This window comes from Chelonoidis abingdonii, chromosome 3, assembly GCF_003597395.2.
Source record: "Chelonoidis abingdonii isolate Lonesome George chromosome 3, CheloAbing_2.0, whole genome shotgun sequence".
NCBI classification, from domain to species: Eukaryota; Metazoa; Chordata; order Testudines; family Testudinidae; genus Chelonoidis; species Chelonoidis abingdonii.
Window position 1 is genome coordinate 79,672,492 of NC_133771.1, and position 12,747 is coordinate 79,685,238.

The following is a 12,747-nucleotide window of genomic DNA, read 5'->3' on the forward strand; positions in this document are numbered from 1 at the left end:
CTGCCCTTCTGAGCTAGGATAATATCAGTCCAAATGTGGAAGCAGGTAGTATTACAATGGTGACTGAATTCGGCTACCACCATTGGTGTGCTACACACATTCATACATAGTGTATATACTGGCTAAATTAATGTGTTTCAGAAGCTTTGTCTATATTTTAAAGTTTATTGAATTTTTTTTCTCCTTTCCCTCCTTCAAAGGCTTCCTGTTTATTTTTAGTAATACACACATCCATTAAAATGGAGCGACTATCCCTTGCTCCAGGCGCTTCTCAACAATTCTTAAATATACAACCATAAAATAGACCGCTCCTGTAGCGGACTCTCTTCATCCATTAATCACATTATCTACAGCAACCAGCAATAACACAGCAGCTATAAACATACTTAAGATCTCCCATCAGAGCCTTCCCACTTCTCCACAGCTAGGGAAAACAAATGGACTTTGGAACATGCTCTGAAACTAGGGCTATTAACGATGAAGGTGATGGGGGAAGCAAGCTCTAAAGTGGAGGAGCACATTCTCTGTTTGATATGTGCAGGACTATAGTTCAGGCACCTCTGCTGATCACAAATGCGCTGGTATGACAGCAATCTATCTTCTAGCTGAGGAGTGCTACATGTAGTTCCATCTAAAGCACACCAATGAGCCTGGTCAGTCACAAGATACTTGTGTGTACAAATATAGGGTGTATGTTAAATTTAGTTAAATGGGGCAGAATACTTGTTTTTAATATATATTTTTAAGGTGCCTTCTGAGACAGCTAATGCAAAAGACCCAGTGCAATTACCATAAGCTTATTATTATTTAACAATACCCCAAAATGTGCTAGGCCTCACAGTTAGAACAAGGAGTTAAGGCTCCTGCCCTGAAGATCTTACACTCTAAGTTTGGACACAAGATAGCAAAGGGGTAACAAAACAGCAGTACAATCTCATGGTTACTCAGTTAAGCGATATGCATATTTCTCACTGCAAACTGTACTTCTGTCTACAATTCCAGATCTGACTTCTCTTCTGTCTTCTCTGAATGTACAGGTATCCTACTGAGATGTGCTTAACACATCCATAGGTAAACACTCTTCAAAGGTTAAGGCTGAGTTCCATGGTAGTCCTACGCCCTGGAAATACTAAAATGTTTTATCAATGATTACACTACAAGTGGATGCTCGTAGCCAATCCAAATGCAAAGCCAGCTGCTGTCATATTATTTCTCAGTGAAACTGACTGCCCTGCTGAATGTGAGATGGATTGTATTACTATCTCAATTATCCATTTCAATTAATACAAATATAGTAGATAGTTTCAGAACAGGAGAATAAGAGCTGATCACTGAATACACAGCCAGAAAGTATAGGGCTTGATAAGAGAAGCAAAAAAGAGATTTGATTTATTCTGTTTCAGATATTATTAAATCAGGGATAGGAACAAAGCTGGGGCATTGCTTTCAAAACAGTAAACACTACTACTAAACTATCAAAATATTAGATGAATCATTTAGTTAGAATAAACACAAATTTTGTCTTCTACTGTAATGGTCTTCATCACAAGACTGAAGAAATATCATCCTTTGTTGTAGGCAGCGTAGTTGTAGTCATGTCGGTGTCCCAGGATATTAGTGACAAGGTGGGTGAGGTAATATAGTGACCAACTTCTGTTGGTGAGAAAGACAAGCTTATGAGCTTACACAGAGCTCTTCTTCAGGACCTAGCAGGCACGGGACCTGAAGAAGAGCTCCGTGTTAAGCTCGAAAGCTTGTCTCTCTCACCAAGAGAAGTTGGTCCAATAGAAGATATTACTCTCACCCTTGTCCTTCTGAAAATATATCAACTAGTCATGCAACTGTTGGCATGTTCAGCGCTATTCCACAGAGCCTTATGTCCTCTTTTAGTGAGGCAGGATGGGAGTGGAGTATGGGACTTATAAAGACCATGCAAAGATAACTTTTAAAACAATTATTTGCATTATGACAGTGTCCAGAGACTTAGCTGAAATTAATTACTGTTGTACTCGGTGCTGTACATTGCACTTAGCAAAAGACTGAGTTCTTTGGGTCGGGAGCAATCTAAATAGAAAAGGCAGACAAAGAATAGGAAAAATGGAGTGATATCCCCTTTTTACAGCTGAGACACTGAGGCAGAGAGAGATGAAGTGACTTACTCAAGATCAAACAAGACGTCTGTGGCAGTGCTGGAAACTGAACCCAGATCTCCCAGGCGTCAGTCTTATGCCTTAAGCGTAAGTCCATCCTTTCTCTCACTGGAAGTGCCTTCCTTAGTCCTTGTCTCTTACTTTTCAATGTGGGGCACAGCCATTCATACAGAAAATTCCTGCAGCCCCATTAAGGACTCCAAAGCTATTAACTGCCAAAGCTGTCACTCAGCTGTCAGGTAGACCACACAACAACATTCCCGGGATTTGTGCAGCAAATAGGAATGGACACCACATGCCCTTCCCCCAGTCCCAGGTAAGTATATGACAAATTTCACTGTAACAAACACCTTGTTACAATGAACTAAGCCCATGTCTAAATGATACTAATCATAGCAAGGCTATAGCGAAGCATGTTTGTCCCCCTTTCTATGGCAACAATCGTATTTCCTTATTGGGACAGCAGTGAGACTGCTGGAACCAGGTTATTGTTCTGTACGGTGGGGGAATAAACTCTTTAACTGACATTTGACATTTAAGTTTAAGAATTCGTTTTCCATCTTGAGCATATTTCAATATAGAGCTGTAATATAAAAAACAAAATGTTTAAAGGGGCAGGGGAAATCTCTGTCTCAGGAAAAGTAATTTTATGATAAAGGCTGCAAGCACTTTGGATTGGGAGAGTGAAGGGTTTTAGACCTTTACCCAAATGAAAATAAGCTTGTTTGAACATCTTTACTGTTGCTTACTCTGAAAGAGGCTTTTGTAACAGAAATTAAACTTTTTAAAAGAGATCAGGGGACATTCAGCCTTAAAAGAAGTTATTCCAAGATGGAAGTGAACATTTGTTGGTCCCTGAAGGATCCAGGAAAACAGCAGACTCATGGGAATTGCAATATATATAATTTTGGGGAAGTTCCATAGCCTGTGGCATACAGAAGGTGAGACTAGATTATCACAATGGTTCCTTCTGGCTTTAGAATCTATGGATCTACATAATGACCACTAAATAAGATACTTTTGTTTAAAGAGACCTGTCTTGAAAGAGGAGAAGAAAAATTTAGGAGGATTTCTGCATTGGAAGCCCCAAAAAATAAACTTAGTGATTTAAATAGATTTATGTGATTAACCTATGAACAGTTTCTGTTTGTTTGATTATGCTGCATTTATGTTTACAAAAGTTTCAGGAGTTCAGGTGTACGCAATAAGAAAGTAATATGAATTTTAGATGACAGTATTTGACGAGTATTTTCCTTTTACAAAGCATGGTATTTGTGTAACAAGCATGCACAATGTGTGTGCAGGGCATTTGTGTGTGTGGTGTGCGCATGCGTGTTATGAAGGAATTGCTAGTAATTCACCAGTAAATGTGTTGAGATTTGAATGTCAGTCCGGATTAAGTCCGCCCACTCCCATCCCCATTTTATGCTTTAATTAAGTGAAATGAATTTGGTGAAATTAGTCTCCAAATTTGGCTCAATAAATTCTTAGAGGACAACTGGATTTTTTAAGTAAAAGGTTGACTAATGATTGCAGAAGGAATATTTAAAAATAACTTAATTGAATTTTGCCAAGATTAGCTGATAGAACTGCTCAGATCTGTCAACTGTTTCTGTTATTTGACACTGCTAGCTTGCTTCCCTGACTCATCACTAGCTCTTCTCAGCAAAGACGCACTAAGGGCTTGTCTTCACTACCCAGCTAAATCGATTTAGTGTGTCTGGTGAAGACACGCTACGTTGATGGAAACATGCTCTCCAGCCGACGTAATTAATCCATCTCAATGAGACACGGAAGCTATGTTGGCGAGAGAGTGCCTCTCGCTGCCATAGCGCAGTGTAGACACTGTGTTAAGCTGATCTAAGTTACGTCGCTCGGGGGTGGTTTTTTCCACACTCCTGAGCAACGTAATTTACATCAACTTAAACGGTAGTGTAGACAAAGGGCAGGCTGAGAGGCAGAAGGAATGATGGAGTAGGTGAGAAATATGTGGGTGACTGGAGGGTAAAGAGGCTTGTATGTCAGGGTGAAAAGTAGGGATCTTCCATTCTGCAGTGGGCATGAGATGGGGTGGGAGTTCAGGGCCTCTCTGCTGAGGCGTAAGCATTTGAAATTCTCCTCCAATGGTGCCGCATTGGCTCCCTGGAGAACGAAGGCAGCACTGCTGTGGGGAGTCCACCTTTGATGTGCCCATTGGCAGGCTTCACTGCATCAGTTTACATTTCGTTCACATCTTGAAGGTTATCTGCACAAACTTAACAGCTGGAGACTTCTTAAAAATAAGTAAATAAATAAAAAGTTAGCATCTTGAACACAAGAAGAAAGTGTCTAGGAAAAAATACTGGCTCACTGAGCTGTCACAATCTGACCAGCTTGACTCCTGATGTCGCCTCTGCCCCTCCCCACAATGTTAAACACACACATACACACAACTATCTATCTATATCTATACACACACAATATTATCAATTGATCCTTTTCCGATCAGTTCCTTTCTCACAACTAAGATCTTTTTTCTCCACCCCGGTTGACCCAGAGTTCATCAACAGGTCAGTGCTAGGGAAAAAAGGTAACAACCCATACGGAAAGTGTAACCCTGTCTATTGTTTAAGCTTTAGGAACTTAAACCTTCATTTGGAAAGCATGACTAATAAGAGGAAGCAAATATTCTCCCAAGGGAGGTAAACCACGTGACAGTTTCAAAAACAAAAATGTCTCTTTCTTTCTTTCCTGCTCACATGCCTGTGTATATACCAATATCTACTGGTAGAGGACAGAGGCACAAACAAGTTCTGTTATAGTAAGATAATTGTTCAGGGACTTTTTCTTCTGCTTAATGTAACTGAATACTTCATTTTTAAAAAAGTGACAATAGTTTTAAAAAATCTCTATCCTGTGATAGGTATAAGAACATTAGTACAAATATTTGTAGTAAAAATAACTAAACAGATCTTTAATTCACTTTCTTTTCAACTATTGCTATGTAGTAAAAGCCCACTAATGTGACAAATTATTATTTAAATGAATTAGGTGCTTTAGATGAAATTGAAGTGAAATTTCTGGCCTTACTAATGATGTCTATCACGTGAACTCCATTCATAATCAAAGTTTTAAAAAAACAATTTCTCTTTAAAATAAATCTTCATCACCTTTGTTTTAGTAATTAGAAATATAGGGAGTGGGTTTCCTTTCAAAACCTGTTTGCCAAGTTTCTGGCTACAGAAATAAAAATATTGTGATGTGATTTGCTTATTACTCTTATTCTTAATTTTAGTTTCACTTGGTTCAATAATCATATTACAAGTGGTGCTGCCCTTAACAGGTGGTGTGTTTTTTGCTACTCCAGCCTCTGGGCACTGCAGTGCTGCCCATCAGACAATGGCACACCTCCTTTGGACCTCTCTCAGGAACTGGTTTTACAGACTGGCAGCTTGACACAGTCAGTAAAATGACTCCTATTATTTATTTGTATTAGAACAGTGCCTAAAGGCACAACGAAGATCTGGACCTACTTATGCTAGGTCAGTGGTGGGCAACTGTCGAGACGCACGCGGCCCATCAGGGTAATCTGATTGCGGGCCACGAGAGATTTTGCCATAAGTACACCTCCCTACCCCCGCAACTCCCAGTGGCCGTGGTTCACCTTTCTCGGCCAATGGGAGCTGCGGGAAGCGATAGCCAGCACGTCCCTGTGGCCCGTGCTGCTTCCCATAGCTCCCACTGGCGGGAACTGTGGCCACTGGGAACTGCAGGGAGGCCATGCCTGCGGATGGTCAACATCAGCAAAATGTCTCGCAGCCCACAATCAGATTACCCTGATGGGCTGGAGGTTGCCCACCACTGTGCTCGATGCTATACATACAAATAGTAAGAAGACCCTCAGGATCTTATAATCTTAGTAGACAAGACAAGGAAAAAATTGCTATTCCTTTGGTTTCACAGATGGGGAACGGAGGCAGAGACAGATTAAGAGGTTTGCCCAAGGTAATACAAGAACTGAATGCCAGTCTCTTGAGTCCCAGTCCAGTACTTTAAGCACAGTACTATTCTTCCTCTCTAGCAGTAGCAGGTAGAAGCTGGCCTATTTCTGCTTCAAACTACAGCTGCATTTAACCACCTCCCAGAATTGTGTAAATATCCCTTTTAGCAATTGCAGTAATTCTATTCCAGATTTATATTGCTGCTCTAAATTGTCCTTCATGGGGACTGTTGTGCACGTGGTTGTGTATTATGGGTATTCTTTATGGTCAGATTAGAATGCCTGGTGGTATGGACTTTTGTGCAACTGCAAAAGTCACAAACTTGGAGAGTGGTTTAAAATCAGTTTGGACAGTGGCAGCCTGCTCTTCGAGCCCTGTGGTAGTTGAGAACTGGGGAATATAGCAACTGAAAATCTTTTCAAAAATTAGTTTGTTAACATATTCAGGCAAGTTTTATTTGAGCTCTGTAATGTCTAGAGCACTTTTGGGTCCTCTGAAAGACAGTTGATAAATAACAAAAATAATAATTGCCCACAGAGGTTGGGTCTACAGGAAAGCACATCTCTCAGCGCCAGCCTAGGCTTTCCAAAGCACATTCACTTGTAGGGAACTGCAGACCAGTTTCAGGTAGTACAGTAAGGATACTTGGCTACAGGAACCGGCTTCCTCCTTGCCTCAGGGGTGCTCAACTCCCGCTCTGCCCCAGGCCATGCCCCTACTCCAACTAAAGTCCCCATCTTGCCTCTTCCTGCCCAGTTCCACCCCCTCCCCAAGTGCATCCTGTCCCTGCTCCTCCCCTTCTCCCCAGGGCCTCTGCACACCGCAGAACAGCTAATCGCAGTGAGTGGGAGGTGCTGGGAGAGAGAGAGAGGTGTTGATTGGCAGGGCTACGGATGAGCTGGAGGTGCTGCTGGAGGGAGGAGGAGATGCTGGCTGTCGATGGGTGCTAAGCACCCACTAATTGCCTCCTTCAAACCAGTACCAATATCTATTGCTGTTCAGTTTTATCTTTATTTACATTCAGCTCTGTAATGTTGTGGACATTTGGTCACTTTCTAAATAAATTTGTGTCTGTCTTAGGTGTTCCAGTCCTCAACAAAAACATATTGCAATACATCTCCAGAAAACAATGTGGATTTTTCCTGGATCAAAAATATTACAACACCTTAATGCCAAAGTGTAAAGCAGCAGATAAAGTATGAAATGGATTACTATACCTGACATATTCTTACAGATTGGTCCAACACTGTCTTGGTATCAGTAGCATAGTCTGGGCAAGGCAGCATGGCACGACTAAAATGGGCTTGCAGCAGAAGATGTGTTTTTGTGTGGGAACTGTCAAATGAATGAGGATTGACTTCAATGGGGAGATGTTTTGCCAGTTCACTGTTCATTTGATCTTCATTGTGTCTCACTGGAAGATCTGCATACTCTTCAGCATCCTTAACAAAAAAATTAAAAGGAGGAAAAATAGTTTTTTTAAGTACATAAAATACAAGAAAGCAATTGCAATTAAGTAGCATTTTTTGCACTGTCCTTTTTTAAGGACATTTACAACAAACTACATGGAAATCAGAGTACATAGCTGAGATTTTGCTAAAAACAACCATTTTGACTAGTGATGTTTAAACATCCTTTTTCTTACTCATTTATCAAAACAATAGATGCTAGTAAGAAAAACAGTAGTTTGTTAAAATATTCAGGAACCACTAAAGAGTCTGAAATACTCTTTATATATCTGATTTTTATGTTAGAGCAGAATAATGCAGATTTCATTGTAAATACTGAAATATGCCCATTAGTCAAATACAGTATTTGAGACCCACTACATGACCTAATAGACGTCTTCTATCACCCTAAATCACCCATAAAGTGATGTAATGAAGCCAATCTTAGACTTAAAGCAAGTAGCCAATAATGCACATTTTCATTTTTCAGAGAATATCGAAAAGTTTCTGCTTTTCTTTACACATTCAAGACACACAGTGAGTTTCAAATCAGTCTAACAACTCTAGTCTATTTTAAATATTACAAATATTTAATGTCCAAGCAATAGATGATCAATGTCTAAAAGATTATTAAAATGGCAAACTAATTACTAGAGATCAAACACTATCTGTCTTCTGTGCCTTGCACACATGCTGGCTATGCTTTGCAACTGATGCATATGCAAGGGCTTTCTGGAACTTGCACAGGGGGCCTGAGTAACAACAGGAGTTCCCTGTATGTCCACATGTAAGGTTTTGGGGATGAGACAGGGAAAAGCTGGGCTAGTAGCAAGGGCAGAGCTGGTGAATCTTGTACTGTACTAATCAACTGCCCCATGTGGACTGGGAATCCAACAGCAGCAGGAATACTGCATCCTCCAAATTGTAGCTTTAGCCACTGAGTGGCTCTGCTGTAGTTCTAGGACTTAGAATTGGGGAGGTTTCCTTTTCTTCACTTTTCACATGCACCAAGCGTGTCTAGTCTGGCTTGGTGTGAGAAGGATTTCATAATTTCCTAAAAATATGAAACTTTGCAAATCAAATCAAATCATCAATATGTGATGTCCTTTGTGCCTGTAATTAAAGCAAAGAGACTCCTTTTACCAACTGGATCGATGAACATTCTGGCAGTCTGAAAGACTATGCTGTTATAAAAGGAGAATGGATTCAGTGAAGAGACTGTTAAATTAAAGATAAAATATTCAGGTTTTTTTTTTCCTCTCTCTTGTACTACAGATTTGATATTATGGGCTTTAGTCTCCAATCAGACTTCCTGCAAATCCATATTAATTAAATGTTCACAATGGTAAGTAATTCAGAGAGTGAGATCTAGAAAAAAATGCTCTTTTTAGTATACCTTGGTGGACTATCATAATTCATAACAGCTTAACACCTGATTTAAGCCCAATTTATAGGACACCTTTGGAACGTTTTTGCTAAACGTTCTACTATTAGTCTGTCTAATAATAAACACCACTAATATTATTTTCAAGTTACATTTATGGCATACTGAAATTACACTTACATAGTGTAATGTAAAATGTAAAAGAATGAGTCTAGAAAGTTTAAGAATAATTAGAAATAAAAGCAGTGCCATTAATTTATTTCATACTTTGAGAGCAGATTAAAAGTGAAGACTGACTAAAGACAACTGCTGCTTAATCCTTGATGTCTCTGCCAGATCTCTTGTGAAAACTGCGGTCATTTATTCTCTGAACCTAAGGTCACAATCTTTTTAAGTCCTATAGAATGTTGCATGTTTGCTCTGCTCTTGTATTTAGCTCACATCCCCTTCAAAGATATTTTAAAGAATATTTACCAAGGAGATTTTTTACTTAGTTTTGCCTTGCAGTTTCAAGCAGCAGGAGACAGGAGCAGGATCAGCTGAGCGATTCCAGACCGACTGGTATTCCTGAAAATATGTTCTCACTAGTTTTTCCCCAGTACAATGTGTTTTATTTACTTCCAAAACAGTCATCTTATTTCAAACAACTTGCCTACTTAATTTCCTGTGTGTGATTGCTGACTGTAAGTAAGTGAGGTTCATTTTCTTATCTGCATCATGTAGGTAATTAAAGGAAATTGAGAATGGGTAGCGAAGCTTTTATGCAACTGGGAATGAAGCTGAATGGAGGGCACTAAGGTCAGCAGAGTCCATTATATTTTTATGTGAGAGGCCAGTATGTCTGCCCTGTCCTTGTTTGTTTAGTGTAGGCTGGACAGACTACTAACTGCAAATCTGTTTCTCTGATTTGCCCAGCTGTCCTTGAATAAAGACATCTTCCACTGCAAATGTTAAATGACAGTGATTGACAACCCTATGATGAACTCTGCTTGTAACCCTTCGCTACTGTTTTCAGATAGCACAAGAAAGGACAGAATAAAGAAACATCCTTCATAATCACCTCAAATGTGTCCTGCTGTTCACTCAGTATTTTCCATTTTTGTTTCCCTTTTCATTACAAACCTCAATCTGTTCTGCAAATGTTATAGACTCAACTATGCCAAGCAATGTACAAAAAATATATATTTTACTACATTTCATTTGAATACTGTACATAATTCAGGGTCTGATTAAATGAATTAAGTTGCATAACAATTTAATGTTATCACACTTCTTAGTACAAACTTTACAATTAAACCAAAAAGCATTGCTATAAATGTTCTTCTTTTCCTTGTTTTTCTCTGAAGTTGTGTTAAATCAGTACTATTGTAGCTTACAGCTCACGCTATATAATCTTTATCTATATGAACACCTGTTGTAAAGCATAACCTGCTTTGATCATAGCCAGCAGTTGACTACAGATTTTAATTGTGTACAATCATGCATTTGTAGCCCCGTCTGAAACGGCACAAAACTTCACAGCTATGTTATACCCATAGACTATAAAGCCAAAAGAGACCATTATGACAATCTGATCTGCCCTCCTGCATAACATGGCCTATAGAACTTTCCTGAATTAATTCCTCTTCGAACCAGAGCATGTCCTTCAGAAAAAAACATCCAATCTTCATTAAAAATGTACAGTGATTGAGAATACACCAAAGCCCTTAGTAAATTCTTCCAATAGTTAATTACCCACATTGTTAAAAATGTGCACCTTATTTCTAGTCTAAATGTGTCTAGCTTTAACTTCCAGCCCTATACCTTTTTCAGCTACATGGAAGAGCCCTCTATTAACAAATTTCTCTTCCTCATGTAGGGGCTTACAGACTGCAATCAAATCACTCCTTAACCTTCTCTCTGATTCAAGACTGAGCTCCTTGAATTTCCCACAATAAGGCACGTTTTCCAATCCTTTAATTTTTCTTGTGGCTCTTCTCTGAATACTCTTCACAGCTCAGGAAGAATGTTGAAAAACTCAACACCAGAACTGGATACTAGTATTCCAGTAATGGTTTAACCAGTGCCAAAATACAGAGATAATATAACCTTCCTACTCAAGATTCCCCTGTTTATACATCCAAACATCCCATTAGACTTTTTGGCCACAGTATTACACTGGAGTTCATGATCAGTAGATTATCAACCAAGACCTCCCATTATTTTTCATAGTCACTGTTTCCTAGGATAGAGTCACTTATCCTGTAAATATTGCCTACATTTTGTTCCCCTAGTTGTATAATCTTACATTTGGCCAAACTGAAAAGCATATTGCTTGCCTTCACCCAGTTTACCACGCAATTCGTATTGTCTGTACTAGTAATCTGTCCTCTTCACTAATCATCACCCTCCCAATCTTTGTGCCATCTGCAGACTTGATTGGTAATGATTTTGTGTTTTATTCCAAGTCATTGATAAACACATTAAATAGCCTATTGCCAAGAAGTAAGTACTGGGGAACCCCATTAGAAACACATCCACTCAATGATGATCCCCCATTTTCAATTACCTTTTGAGACCTGTTAGCCAGATTTTAATCCACTTGACGTGTGCCATGTTGATTTTGTTTCAATCTAGTTTCTTAATCAAAATTTCATGTGGTAACAAGCGAATGCCCTACAAAACTCTAAGCATATTATGTCAACAGAATTACCTTCATCAGCCATACTTGTAATCTCATAAAAAAAAAGATAAAGTTAGTTTGATCAACTTTATTTTCCATACACCCATGTTGACTGGTGTTACATATATCGCCCTCCTTTAATTCTTTATTAATCAAGTCCCCTATCAACCATCCTATTATTTTGCCCAAGATCAATATCAGGCTGATAGACCTATAATTACCTGGGTCACGCTGTTTACCCTTTTTAAATATTAGAACCACATTAGCTTTCTTCCAGTCCTCTAAACTTCTCCAGTATTCCAAGATGTATTGAAAATCAACATTAATGGGCCAGAGAGTTTCTCAGCCAGTTCATCCTTTTGATAGTTGTACAATTATTAAAGGCCAGACCTAAGCCCCATTTAAATTAAAGTCTCAGCTAATTCCCAGGGCCTGAACCGGAAAGCATTTGCTACTGAGTTAGACCCTGATCCTACAGACACAAATGATCATATATAGGCTCTTGAGTGACCCCAATGAGTTTTACAGTAGATAGTCAAGATAAGAAGTACCAATCTTAGTAGTGTTTGTAGGACTGGGCCCTTATTTATTTTTTCAGATTCTTCTTCAATCCACAAGAATTGCTAATATATTTTGCATAAATCATTGATATAAAATGAATGATAAAATGTGGATTTACACTGCTAGCACATCTTCCATAAAATTAAAGTTTTTTATTTTTAAGCAGCTGCACACGCTGTCATCTACATTTAACTAAGAGACAAGAGGATGTTTGTGCAGTGTAGACAATTACAGGATCAATATGAACAAAAAAAGAAGCTTTATGTTTTAATTTAAGTTCAGTCATGGGAACACTAAAACTTAAGAAGTTAATGAGTTCTAGACTTTAAGTAGCAGTTGATTAATTTGTAACAGTGAGGTTCTAAAACAAACCAAAATTAGATTCTCACATTCCAGGACTGAAGTTGTAGTCTTTATTTTATTATTTTTTTAAGAAATAGTATATTGGTAGATACCATGGAATTGACTAACCAAATTTGTGTATTCTCTTTGGGTTGATCAAGAGAACACAAATATTACATATCTTTAATATTTTAAAAAAATATCCTGATATACATTTTGT

At 38.7% G+C, this 12,747-nt stretch overlaps 1 protein-coding gene across 3 annotated transcripts in view; it reads right to left on the reverse strand.

Moving 5' to 3' along the window:
• Positions 1–12,747, reverse strand: part of ASCC3 (activating signal cointegrator 1 complex subunit 3) — a 544,393-nt gene that overhangs the window by 25,453 nt on the left and 506,193 nt on the right. For all 3 annotated transcript variants that reach the window (XM_075063855.1, XM_075063856.1, XM_075063857.1), the window contains exon 37: positions 7,348–7,572. In XM_075063855.1, coding sequence (XP_074919956.1) covers positions 7,348–7,572 — 225 coding nt within the window. The remainder of the gene's footprint in view (positions 1–7,347; positions 7,573–12,747) is intronic.